The following is a 15,009-nucleotide window of genomic DNA, read 5'->3' on the forward strand; positions in this document are numbered from 1 at the left end:
ACCAGAAAATTATGAATAATGTATATTTAACATCCTCTACCACCCTGGAAGTTATGTATCAGGGCCCCTTCATTCACCCCAATGCCTCCTTCTCCCACTCCATCTCCCACCATCTGTGCAGTAAAGGGATAATTATTGGAAATTACTGATCCAGGCCCTACATGCAGAGCGGTTGATATAATACCCCCTACCACCCACGGGACATCAAAGCTTCCCCCACCCCTACCGCTGGAGGATCGGTAGGGGCCCCAATACATTGCTATGCCCAGGGGTCTACACTGCTGTTGACGCCCCTGTATGTATGTATGTATGTATGTATATATATACAGTATATATATATATATTTTTTTTATTATTATTATTATTATTATTATTATTATTATTATTTATATACATTTGGTCTATCTATAATACTTTAACTGACCCGGCATATACTGGGTCACCTAAGTGTCCATATCCGTGCTTTGCTCCACGCCTCTGGAAACCCCCTTCTGAAAATCCTGCATTTGCCACTGACTGTATATAATAAAATCAAAACCTTATTAGAGAAATAGATGAGGGGACCTTGCAGCTAATTGGACATGACCCTAATTATTTTATGTATGCATTTAATTTATTGTCCAGTTACAGTATATTATTATTATTACTTTTTTACCTAAATGTTTCCCCAGTATTATTGAGAAGCCATTAGATTTAGTGGACCTTTATCAGACTTATCTTGCCTTTTAAACGTAGCGTGTGAAAAGACTTTTATGAAATGGAAAAATAAACACAGTGAGTTTTATATAAAATACATTTCTGCTGGGATCTCTGAGGTGGATTATTTTAAAATATACATTTTGTTATAGAAAGGTTGGTCACAGTAAGTGAACTACAACAATGAACCTATGAGCAAAAAAACATACCCCCTGCCTGAGCGGTCGTCTTAAATGGTCAATTACTGGAATGGGAAAAGAACGTTTCTCACCATCTAACATTAATTTGTAAGAAAATAAATAAAATTGGGTGTTGTGTTAATTATGATTCATATTAACCATTGAGGGAAAAGAGCCTGGGGAACAATACAAATGAAATATATGCAGATGTGACATTTGTGAATTCCACTATGTTACTGTACTGTTTAGTAAGTACGCCTTCCTAGAACTGTGTAAAATCACACGTTGCCCCATAACTATTAGTATGGGAAAGTGTTAATGCACATTCTCCAAAATGGGTTCTTTGCACATTCTCCAAAGCAGGTCCAATGCAATGCGCAATCCTGTGCGCATCGCACCAAAGCCTTCTAGTCGCAGTGGCTGTAGAAGCAATCTGTTGTATTGCTGTTGAACCAGGTAGGCTTGCCTAGGTTCGCATGTGATATATTGGATGCAAACGGACCGCATAATGTTGACTCAGGGACCAGACCACTACATTTCAAGGCTTGATGTGCCGTGCATTAGGAGATACAGATTTGTATTTAATTCTATTTATGATTTATGGACGACTGCCAGCTGAGCAGACTGTTCATTGTCATACTGTTATGATCATGGGCCTATTTTTCTGTATTAGCCTCGAGCTGCAGTCCTATCTGCCCCATTGTTTATCTGACCCTGGGTCTCAGGATATACAGCCTAGAATCATGAAAGTCTGCAAACTACAAGGAGTGTTCTCTAGTGATAATTATTTTTGAGGGGTGCACTAATAGTTCAAAAAAATAAAGGGGTCTACTTACTATGTCATGGATAAAGTATGAAACAGTCACATCATAACTGTCATTTTTCAAGCACAGCCTCTAACATGACAATTATGACTTGATTGGCTGGTACTTTATCTCTGTCCACTATACTGTATATCTCTCCAAGGTTTAGTACGTAGACCCCAAATAATCATAGTGTGTACCAGACATACTGTACAGCGTGCAACACTTTTTGGTTTCAAAGTCACTGGAGAAAATAGCCAAAGACACCATCTCTATTGTGCAGTTACAGCCACATGTGGATAAGGTTCAAAGATTGTCTCTGTTTTTATATTACTTATTATAGATGTGTGCCACAAATAAAAATAATTGCATTAAAGACTGTCCACATTCATCTTAGCTTAATAGATGACAAAAATTGCCCCATTTGGCACAACATGGCCACTTAAAATAAGCATCTTATTGGCATCACTAATGCGGCGAAGTACCATGCAAGAGTATACTGACTACTGGCACTGATATTTTATCTACTTCTGTATGTGAAAAAGGGTGTATGCAGGCTGGGATATAATCAAACATCTACACATGTATATGGTCTGTAGTACGCATGCGCGAGGCCTTCCTGTGATAAATTCCTGCAAACCCCATTAGTCAAGCAAAGAATCTTGTAATATATATATATATATATATATATATATATATATATATATATATAGCACAATCCATTAAGCCGGCACCCTCCAAGGTTGAAAGCAAATGCCGTGGTGCACAGCTGAATAAATAAATGTACAGACCAGTCCAGATCAGCGGCACCCAACGGGCTTCTCACAGATGAACGACACGGGACACCAGAAGTGCAAGCTTTCGGGTTTATTCACCCTTCATCAGGCGGCATACAAATACGAGTACAAATAATCAATAAAACGTGCTCACCTTAAATACGCTACCAGTGCAGTGTTTGTACAACGGGGCTAGACCGGCGTCCACGCGCCGCACGTCAGAGGACTTCCGGGGTAAGCCGTTGGTCACATCCGGGTTACGGCGTGGACAGCGGTTACCATAGCAACCCGATACATTCAATCTTAAAACAGTGTTACTAAACATATACATATCACCACACCATCGAAACGATTAAAAACAATTACATACGGGTCATCAGACAGCATGCATGGAAATAGTGCAAATATAGCATATTATTGTATCTATCCTTATTGTTACGACTGTTCTACAAATATACTTTTTTTAAAGAAACAGTACCAAGTAACACAGATAGATAAAAATAGTTCAAAACATCATAAGCAAAAGTCAGAAAAATACATTAAGATTGAGCTGATCGTTTAGACCCCTGGGCTTCACTGTGTCTAACATGAATATCCATTTTGACTCAAGACGGAGAAGTTGTTTATGTCGATCACCTCGTCTCTTACTCAAAGGGACATGGTCAATAATTCTGTGCCTAAAATTGGCCATGTTGTGTTTGGCTTCAAAAAAGTGCCTCGGTAGTGGCTGATCGGAGGGTTTACCTTTAAGTGCATAACGAATTGACGTGCGGTGTAGGGCCATCCGTTCTTTGAAGGCCCTCACCGTCTTGCCAATGTAGCACAAGCCACATGGGCATTTAACCATATAGATCACAAAAGAACTATCACACCCAAGGGGGTATCGAATAGAGAATTTCTTCCCTGTATGTGGGTGGAAAAACCACCTTGAAGCAATCATATGTCCACAAGTGGTACAGCCCGTGCATTTATAACAGCCAGGGCTGCGAACCTGTACCAAAGGGTCAAATTGAATCATAGGGGTAACGTCCGTGCGTACTAGCCAGTCACGCAGGTTTTTACCCCTTCTATAACTAGACATGATTTTAGTGTTCTTTAATTTGGGCAGATCTTTATCGCTAGTCACTATAGGCCAGAGCTGTTTAGTTTGTTTACGTACCGTTCCACTAGCCACATTAAATTCTTGTACCCAATGGATGGTATTCTCAGTGGGTTTTTTTGCTGATCTTACAAGTGTCTGTTTACGGTCAATAAGGGCCAATTTATTTCTAGCAATTTTTAGTGTAGTGGTTGAATACCCTCTTGCCAAAAATTTGTTAGACATATCAGACAAAACTACATCTAGAGTCTCTGGATTACTCACAATTATTTTTGCTCGGAGGAACTGTGAAAAAGGCAAACTATTAAGTGTACTGACTGGGTGAAAGCTTTCTGCTCGCAACAAAGTGTTGCGGTCAGTCGGCTTCACATATAAGGTGGTTTCAATTTTATTGTCAGTAATCATAATCAGTACATCAAGAAAAGCAATCTCTTCTAAACTTTTACTGAAAGTAAATTTGATGGGGAAGTCCCATAGATTAACCTCAGCTATGCGTGTACACAGATCTAGGGGGTCCCCCTTCCATATAATCAATATGTCATCTATGTACCGTTTATAGCATTAAATCCTATCTCTTAATTCTCTGCAAAAAAATATATCATTTTCCAGCTGGAATATATAAGTGTTGGCATAGGCCGGTGCCACGGGAGATCCCATGGCACAGCCACTCACTTGCCTGTAGTAGGCATTGTTATAGTAGAAGTAATTTTGCTTAAGAATAATACTAAGCAAGGCAGATAATAGCGAGACAGAAGGGCCCTTGTATAAAGGGTTATCACGTATCAAATTTTCCACGGCATGTATCCCACCAGCATGCGGGATGCTCGTGTACAAGCTTACAATGTCAAGTGTGAATAACCAGGTATTGTTAGGGACATGGCCAAATTCATCCAGTAAAATCAACAATTCAGTAGTATCTTTCAAATAGGTGGGCCGATCCTGTACACACGGTTGAAGATAATGATCCAAAAATTCTGCAATATTGGTAAACAGAGAGCCACGGGCTGAGATAATTGGTCGCCCGGGAGGCATCGACAAGTTCTTATGGATCTTCGGAAGTGTGTACAGGATCGGCACCACAGGAAAATCAGTGATCAAAAAATCACTGGCTAGTACGCACAGACGTTACCCATATGATTCAATTTGACCCTTTGGTACAGGTTCGCAGCCCTGGCTGTTATAAATGCACGGGCTGTACCACTTGTGGACATATGATTGCTTCAAGGTGGTTTTTCCACCCACATACAGGGAAGAAATTCTCTATTCCATACCCCCTTGGGTGTGATAGTTCTTTTGTGATCTATATGGTTAAATGCCCATGTGGCTTGTGCTACATTGGCAAGACGGTGAGGGCCTTCAAAGAACGGATGGCCCTACACCGCACGTCAATTCGTTATGCACTTAAAGGTAAACCCTCCGATCAGCCACTAGCGAGGCACTTTTTTGAAGCCAAACACAACATGGCCAATTTTAGGCACAGAATTATTGACCATGTCCCTTTGAGTAAGAGACGAGGTGATCGACATAAACAACTTCTCCGTCTTGAGTCAAAATGGATATTCATGTTAGACACAGTGAAGCCCAGGGGTCTAAACGATCAGCTCAATCTTAATGTATTTTTCTGGCTTTTGCTTATGATGTTTTGAACTATTTTTATCTATCTGTGTTACTTGGTACTGTTTCTTTAAAAAAAGTATATTTGTAGAACAGTCGTAACAATAAGGATAGATACAATAATATGCTATATTTGCACTATTTCCATGCATGCTGTCTGATGACCCGTATGTAATTGTTTTTAATCGTTTCGATGGTGTGGTGATATGTATATGTTTAGTAACACTGTTTTAAGATTGAATGTATCGGGTTGCTATGGTAACCGCTGTCCGCGCCGTAACCCGGATGTGACCAACGGCTTACCCCGGAAGTCCTCTGACGTGCGGCGCGTGGACGCCGGTCCAGCCCCGTTGTACAAACACTGCACTGGTAGCGTATTTAAGGTGAGCACGTTTTATTGATTATTTGTACTCGTATTTGTATGCCGCCTGATGAAGGGTAAATAAACCCGAAAGCTTGCACTTCTGGTGTCCCGTGTCGTTCATCTGTGAGAAGCCCGTTGGGTGCCGCTGATCTGGACTGTTCTATATATATATATATATATAGATAGAGAGAGAGAGAGAGAGAGAGAGAGAGAGAGACTCGAATGAAGGTCACAGTACAAGCAAGCAGTACAACGTTTCGATGTATTTTATTGTTCACATCGTCTTCAGGCTATAACAAACTGTACAGTCAAAAGAACTCACCTATATACCCCACACCGTGATGTAAGTGCGTTCAGGTGTGCAGGCTCCACGGCGGAAGGAGGACGCCCAGATAGTGACGTCATTCCCTCACCCGCCGGTGCCGTAGCAACCACGGACGCTACAATACAATAAAAACTTTATTTAAAAACAGATGGCAGAAGAGTAGTATAACATATCCATAGAAAAACATAATAACAAGAAGGATACATACATAAATGGATACTTTAAGGGCAATACATATCGAAGCGGCATGATACAAAATCATTTACAAATGACACATTACGTAAATTTTAAAGAAAAGAATGCAGACCCAAATGCTCATTTAGGCTGCCTGGTGCAATAGGTTTTAAACGGAAGATCCATCTGGACTCAGTTTGCAGCAACTTGCGTAATTGGTTCCCACCACGTATGCTGGCGGGTACATGATCAAAAATCATGTAGCGCAATGTGGATAAGTTATGTCCCGCCAGCATAAAGTGCCGAGCAACCGGCTGGTCACTATGTTTAGTTGCGATGGCTTCACGTATCGCATAGCGATGTGCGGCCATGCGAATACGTAAGTTACAGTCGGTCTTGCCGACGTAACTAAGACCACACGGACAAGTAATTAAATACACTATGTGTGTGGTAGTACATGTGACCCGGTGCCTGATTAAGAAACGCTTCCCACTGAATGGATGCCGAAAACTGTCACCCACAACCAGTGAGCGGCAGGTAATGCAATTCAAACAGCGGAAGCATCCCTTTTTCAGGGCTAAAAATGAAGAAGAACTAGTATCACTGCCACTAGCAGTGAGATCAGCATGCACTACCCAGTTGCGTATATTGCGACCACGGGTATAGCATGGCATGATCCTGGTGGCTTTCAGTCCAAGATCAGGGTCAGTCTGAACAATAGGCCATAATTTCTTACACACCCCCCTATATCAGAGCTGGCTGTGCTGAAATGGTTAACCCACGGAAGTTTATGGGAACCTACTTGTTTGTCCTTCTTGGATAACAACTGATGTCTGGGAATGGCCAAAGCCCTGCGCTTGGCTGAATCTAATATCTCGGCAGCATACCCACGGACTAAAAATCGGTCCGCCATTTTGTCAATTTGAATGACAGCTTCTTGATCGGAGCTGCAAATACGGCGGGCTCTCAAATATTGAGAATAGGGTAGCCCATTCTTGAGGGGTCTAGGGTGAAAGCTGGCTGCATGCAAGATAGTATTTCTATCAGTCATTTTTTGAAACAGAGTGGTGTGGAACCCATCATTATCGCGAGTCACTGCAACATCAAGATAATTTACAGAATGTTCATCTATACAGTACGTGAGTTTTATGGGACTGGTGGATTTGTTGTGAGTCGATAAATGTCTCAAATGAACTCCTGCCGCCGGACCACAGCAGGAATACCTCGTCGATGTATCGTACGAAGAATTTTACATGACCGGCTGCTAAAGGGTTAAGAAAAAATATTTCTTGTTCTGTATGCATCATATAGGCATTGGCGAAGGATGGGGCCACATTGGACCCCATCGCACAGCCAGATGTCTGTAGAAAAAAACATTTATCTAAAATGAAATAGTTGCAGGTCAAAATCATGCGCAGTAAGTCGCAGATCAATGTCACATCAGGCCCCTTGTACTTGGGGTGATGTGTGATCAACTGCGACACAGAACTGATCCCATCATCGTTTGGAATTACAGTATATAGACTACTGATGTCTATACTGCATAATAAACAATCTGCAGGGATGTCACTAATAGCTGCCAATTGTTGAGAAAAGAAGTGGTGTCAATGAGATGGTACTGATAATCAGTGATACAGGGTTGTAAAAGTGTATCGATATAGACTGCAAAATTCTGAAACAGAGACCCACGAGCAGCGATAATTGGGCACCCAGGCAGGTGCTCCAAATTTTTGTGGACTTTAGGCAAAGAATAGATGAGCGGTACCACCGGACAATCAGGGACCAGGGCATCAGCCAGATCTCGTTGAATGTGTCCTGCAGATACCGCAGCTGTGAGTCTCTGTTGCAAAGCTTTTTTAAACATAGTGGTAGGATCATAATGCAATTTTTGGTATACAGCAGGGTCAGATAATTGTCGTAATAATTCATCCCTGTAATCACCCACGTCCTGTATGACGATCGCCCCGCCCTTGGCGGCAGGGCATATTACAATATCAGAATAAGCAGATAAATTGCGTAATGCAGACATTTCTTTATTAGGTAAATTAGAGTATGATCTATTAGATGAACCAACAGTCACTTTGTTGCGAACCTCAGAGTCCAACATATGTGAAAAAGTTCTTATAGACATATTATTAGACATAGGCTCAAAAGTAGAGCGTTGTTGCAACTTACGTAACTGAGGAGGAATGGCACTCTCCTGTTGAATAGAGGGGGAACGATGAAAGTGTTCATGTAACCGTAATTGGCGGTTTAGACAGTATTTCTCCACTTCCCAATCAAACGGTTAAAAGTGACATGTAGGAACAAAAGAGAGTCCACGACCAAGAACTTTGGTTTCATCAGCCGTAAGAGTCCTTGATGACAGGTTAATTATCGGTTCCTGGGTAGGGGCGGTCTCCCCCGTTTGCCACGTCCGCGCCCTCGTTCGTTGGCCACCTCTTTGCGTGTAACGCCTGCGGCGATGCCCCGTCGGGTTCGGGGACGAGACCCTAAAGGGACGGCCGAGGAAGCAGTGGCTTGTGTAGATGGAACATCATTGAAATCGGAGTCGCTTGTAGAAGTGGCATAGCGGGCTTTGTAGTTATCACGGCCTTGGCGACGGACACAGGTGCCGGTGCGTATAGAACCTCTGGATGATTCACTCTTGCCACCACTGGTCCAAATATAGACCTGGTTGCGCTCATAGTCAGCATGGACCTTGGCTAATTTCTGCTTCTTAAAAGCCAACAGGTCATGCCGGTATGTGGCGACTGTGGAGCTCCTGCACGGGAAACTCCGTTTGAAAGGCATCGCTTCTACGCGCATTTTGTACTGGAGTGCTACCCCGTTCAAAACTATATATATATATATATATATATATATATATATATATATATGGAGTACAGTCGTAAGATGGCGCCCCTTGTATTGATCTTTGTTATTAGACCAACATAGCCTTATGATAATTTCTTAAAGCATATAAAATAAAGTCCATAAATTTTCAAATATTTATTAAAAAGTCTCTTGTTCCACACAATGGTAGCAGTTGTTCCAGAATATAACAAGATGTACTTTGTTGGTTTCAGGTACTTTAAAATAGGGCCTTTTATAAAATTGAGGTGCTCTATCACTTTAAATTTCTCATTCGGATGTCAATGATTAGGGCCCATTACTTCTCATAAGTGGCCATATCCCTTGTATTAGAGTAACACTGGTAGCTTCATTTGGTCTCTGCAGACCCGATGTAGGGTTCTTTTAAGAACCACAGAAATATTCCCAGTAACGTCTCTTAATTGGAATATAAATTGGTATATTCACTACTAAGTCAGGAATAGATCAGGAGGCAATTGTCACCTTCTGGAGGTGTGCTCTGGTTCAGGACTCTGTGTGAATGCATAAAATTTAAAGTGATAGAGCACCTCAATTTTATAAAAGGCCCTCTTACCTTATTGTGAATACACTCCTCCTATGAAAGCTGTCCGAAATAATTTCCAATCTGTTGCAAAACCCTTGATGAAGTCCCACAAGGGGACGAAACGCGTTGGGTGTTCACATTTGCTATTTTAAAGTACCTGAAACCAACAAAGTACATCTTGTTATATTCTGGAACAACTGCTACCATTGTGTGGAACAAGAGACTTTTTAATAAATATTTGAAAATTTATGGACTTTATTTTATATGTTTTAAGAAATTATCATAAGGCTACAGTATGTTGGTCTAATAATAAAGATCAACACAAGGGGCGCCATCTTACGACTGTACTCCATACTTCCTCTATCCCCCATCCAACAGGGGATCTTGTAAGTTAGGCAGCCTCCACATAGTAACTGTTAATTCTGTGGCGCGAAACAGGAGTCTGTTCTCGATATATATATATATATATATATATATATATATATATATATGTTGTGCATTAAATCCAATTAGGCATGGAGGGCATGGAGGGTGCAATGTTCTGTTGCTGAGACATTTTAACACCAGCAAAGGCACTCAAACTTGCACCCTTCGCAGGCTGAAATAAGCCTGTAAACGCACAAAATTGCTCGGAAACCTATGGGATAGCGAGCACATGTGTTCACATTCAAACAGCCGTACAGTGCAGATGCTGTGGAGATGACTCGACCCGGCGAGATCATCCCTTGTAATTGGATTGACCACTATATTATTGTTTTTTTTTTTTTTTATAATTTCATATATTGAAAAGTTTTATTACTGATGAATTCCTAAAAGCCCAGAATAAGTGCCAGATGCACAAACTACCAACAAGTCATTTAAATATATATATTTTTTAAATCACCCCAAGCTAATCAAGATGATGAGGCCTTTGCTACTTGAATTTAGCAATCTCTGTACTTTCAATCTACCACTAATCACCTTGCATTGCCTGTTGCAATATTGTATTGTATGTTTGATCACTGTTATCGCTGCGTGTTCCCATTGTTTGGACTGCAGCGCTTACAATTGTTTTCCCCATGGTTCCCTTTTCTATTCTTTACCCTATTTTCAGAACTTTATTTAAAGACAATGTTAAAAAACAATCAGGCTAAATAAAAAGTTGCTTATTAAATGATAAATGAATCACTACACCGTATTAAGGGCTTGATTCAATATAGCACGCAGATTGCCGAAAATAGCTATTAGGTGATATTCGGCATGCCCTTTAACTCTAGGCATGTCGGGACCTTTGTGGGCAGGCCTCAGCAGCTGTGTGGCATTACACACAGCTGATGCACTCAAAACATGGCGGGCCAATGACTGTTCACAGCTAGGCTGCACAAGCAGGGGCTACCAGCAGAAAGCAAGCACATTGTTTTTCAGTTGAGCGCTCAGATAACAGCAATACGATTGCAAAACTTTGCCCTGGGCTGGGCGTCTCACCACATGCTAGCAATGAAATATGTAGTTTTGTGAATCAGACATTAAGTCTTTGTACGTACCTGGCACATTGCAACTAATTAAGTACAAAAACAAGAATAAATTATATTAAATTATACTCTTGATGATGTATATTAAAAGAGGAAAGTTCTATATATTTTAGGCAAAGAGATCATGCATATGTATACTAGAGGCCAAAGTGCTCTTATTGTATTTAGCACATCCAAAACACAGTATTCCCCAATAATAACTACAGTAAGTGTCATTTGTTTTATTCTTATACAGGAATCAAGGTCGCTGTGTCGAAGGTTTGGTTGAGATTTTCGATATGCTGGTTACTACAGCCACACGATTCCGTATGATGAGACTGCGAGGAGAAGAGTTTATCTGTTTGAAATCTATCATCCTACTAAACTCTGGTAAGCAAGAATAACGCAGGAACAAAAGGATCTGTCTGTTGCTATGGGCAACTTTGCTACTTTTCACTTTTAGAAGCTTTTGTAAAATGTTAGGTGGATGTTGCAGTTTGCAGTAGAATGTAGCAGTGCTATTTTTCTTATCCAGTGTACAGAAGTTACTACAAATCTTATATCCACTTGTAACATATTTTTAAATTGAGTAATTGTTATCGAAATAATCAATTTTGCATTTAAAATAGAAAAAAACAAGAAACATTAAAGAAAGAGAAGGAAAGAATAGAAAAAAACGAAAAAAGAAGGACAATTCCCCTAAATTGAGACATTACTTGAATTGCCATCTGAGAATTAATATAATCTCATTAGTATAATTGAGATGTGACATACTAGTAATCTTAACAAACAAGCAAACAAAACAAGAAGCCTTCTCTACATCTGATAAACAATTTTACTATTTTTCCCTTGTTTCACATCATTTATATTACTCCAGTGGTTGAGTTATATTTGCATCAACTTGGAGGATTCATTTAGTTTTTTCACAGTACAAGATCTCATTACCAAAGCTGCATACACTGAGTTGAAAACAATACACGAATACATGTATTAGCCCGCACAGTTAGAGCCATGGTGGGAATCGAAAGCATGACCTCAGTACTGTGAGGCAGTAATGTTAAACATTACACCATCCGTGCTTATATATACTACATAAGATATAATACAGTATAAAGAATAACTGTAGATAACATAGATCTTCAGTAGCAAAAAACATATTTTACTATAGGCAAAATAGGGAAATAGCATGTCATTCGGCAATCTCAAAATGTCTGCCTTTTTTCCTGCAGTTCTGTTGCACAAGTAAATTTTTAATTGGGAGTATTCAATTAGTCTTAAGGTCTTATTATTTTTTCTTTAAAATTATGGCAAGGCAAAGCCATGATCTCTTGTTGAGGAGCAAACAAACAAACTGTTAATTACCAATTCTGAAACTAAAGAGACATTTTGTATATAAACATCTCTATTTGGAACATGACACCTTTATCTTGTAAAAGAGATGTTGACTTTAAATTAGAAGAAAGGAAACCATGATCTTGCTCGTTAGTGGCGAAAGCTCTTGCCCTGGATTTAACAGTGGTGTTAATGATGCTTGCTCTTACATAGTGATCTTAAAGCTATTTCATCATTGGTACTTATTTTTTAATTGGTAGAACCTGTGTTAGAAGAACTTTCTAAACTCTGGATTTATAATGAGAGATTACAAATTCCTCTCCTGCATGGAAGCAAAAACGACACATTAGTGCATAAATCCATTCGTCACGAAGGCACAGATCCCTTTCTTTAACCTTTATAATGCAGGAAGAACCAATGTAAAAAATGTGGTCAAATCTCGCAAAATGCAGTTTGACCAGGTTCCTAATATGAACTAAGAGATTGGACCTGATAATAGAAACCTATGGGCTTTTCTTCGCAATGTTTCCTGAGAGAGAATAAGATCTGCGCATGCACAGAGGGACTCTTGAGTCACTAATCTAGGAGTCCTTACATTGCAAAGGGCAACTCTTATCGGGAAAGCTGTCTCTCCCTTTATGATTTCACTCATGTCAGTTCAAGCATACAATATAACTAAATGCTAAATTCTGTAATGCTTGTGATAAGTTGCAGAATGTATCCAGGGTCTTCGTAATGCAGTAAGCATTGTAGGAAGACACTGAGCTGTGGAGGCATCTTTCCTACTTTGGCGGCGGTTGGATATGTTTCTGCAACTCCTGTCTTGCTCCAGGCATGTTTGATTGGATTGGCCGCGCTGAGCACCACCCTTAAAGGGTGCACTGGAGCCGGCTCAGTCTTCAGCAGAACTGAAGCTGTCCGCCAGACAGACAGAGATCGGTGGGCTGCCCGGCTGTCTTCAGAGTGGTCGGCAGTGGCAGCTTTGAAACAGTGTGCAGCCCACTGGTTCTGCCCCGCTGTCACACTGTTCCAATGCTGCCGCTGTGGACTGCTCTGAAGACAGCCCACCACTATCTGCCCAGCTGTCGCACGGTTTCAATGGACCACTCTAAAGACAGCTAGGCAGCCTGCCGCTCTCTGTCCAGCTGTCAGACTGCTACCCCCGTATCAAGGATCAAACCTCCTTGGCATTGAGTATGATGCCTCTGGCATTGAACAAGTAACCCCTGAAACTGAGCATGTATCTCCTGGCATTGAGAAAGAACCCCTTAGCAATGAGCATCTAGGTAAGCGGCACTTATGTGCCAAGATATGTAATGGTCATGACAGTGTGTGGCATATCTGTAATGGGCATGACAGTGTGTGGCATATGTATAATTGGCATCACAGTGTGTGGCATATGTATAGTGGGCATTACAGTGTGTGGCATTTGTATAATGGGCATCACATTATGTGGCATATGTATAATGGAGCACGGGAGCTGCATTTGGGGGGTGCTTAAAATAATCTCGCTCAGGGTGCTAGTAGGCCCTGAGCCAGCGATGGCTGTACAGATATGTGATACTAAAGGAATACTGGCGCGCAATTACCTATAGTCTTGAATCAACGGGCTGCTGGGTACTCAATTGGTCACAATTCGTATGACAGCAATATACGCTCTCGTATGACAGCAATATACGCTCACCTCTAGATGTGTGTAGGTGCGTGGAGATGTTTGTTTATACCTCAGAATTCTTATATGTGTTTGTCCGAATATAATCAGGAGGCCTGTACTGAGTATCTTGGAATGGTTTATGTGTGTGTGTGTGAGAACAAATGCTAAATTTTCCGTATAAAGGGGTGTACACACAGGACTCAGTCTCGGCGATTTGGACTGAGCTTAATGTGTAATCAAGATGTAGCCATCAGAGATTAGATGGCTAACTACATCCTGCCTTCCAAAGCAGCGGCCAAACACACAGTGCAGGCAGAGTCTAGTGAAAATATTCTTGCCTGCACTGTCTATAGACACTGGGCGATAGAGACGCTGTTTTGAAAATGTAGTTAAAATCGCTCCTTGTGTTCACAGATTAATATTTGCTTTATTCGTCAGAATCTGGCAGTGTACTTTTCAGTGAACATACAATATAAGCAGTCTCTCAATATCATGCAGGGTCAGTGTTATGTGGTTCTGACTCCCCCCCTCCCCATGTGCTAAATAGCTGCATAAGTTTATTTTCTGGTAGGTTTTTGTAGTGGTTATAATGATGTTAACTGTTGGTTTTTTTAATTTGTTATATGAAGCCAAATAAAAAATGTGTAAAAACAAAACATTCTATTTCCTTTAAAAGGTAAACATTACAGGCCATTATGATGATTAAAATTTTTTTTTGCCAATTTTCAAACCAATTATGACAAGTTCAATTGGCACTCAACAGGTTAAACCATCACTGTTTGATGCCCTTCTTTGGGGTGGGCTGCTTCTGCTAGTGGCAGTGCTATACGATTTTTTGTGTTATGGGGGATCAGACTAGTCTCTAGGACTTGTAAAGAGACATGTATGTAGCAAACACCCTACTGTAGCGCTGGTATTGCATTTATCACATGCAAAATGTGAGGCTTGGTGCATCCTACCTTAAATATAACATTTATCAAATATTTGAGATGTCTCTTCTTTTAAAATGGAATAGTTCTTACAATTGCAAATATATCTCACATCATGCATGCCTAGGGATGGACAGCATGGCATATTTTCATCACTTATGGGGGAGATTCCCCTTG

At 40.6% G+C, this 15,009-nt stretch overlaps 1 protein-coding gene across 1 annotated transcript in view; it reads left to right on the plus strand.

Moving 5' to 3' along the window:
* ESR1 (estrogen receptor 1) overlaps nucleotides 1-15,009 on the plus strand; it is a 213,229-nt gene that overhangs the window by 183,032 nt on the left and 15,188 nt on the right. The window contains exon 6 of the mRNA XM_083176201.1: nucleotides 11,174-11,307. Coding sequence (XP_083032327.1) covers nucleotides 11,174-11,307 — 134 coding nt within the window. The remainder of the gene's footprint in view (nucleotides 1-11,173; nucleotides 11,308-15,009) is intronic.

The sequence above is a fragment of the Crinia signifera genome, chromosome 3, assembly GCF_055691185.1.
Source record: "Crinia signifera chromosome 3, ASM5569118v1, whole genome shotgun sequence".
Lineage (NCBI taxonomy): Eukaryota > Metazoa > Chordata > Amphibia > Anura > Myobatrachidae > Crinia > Crinia signifera.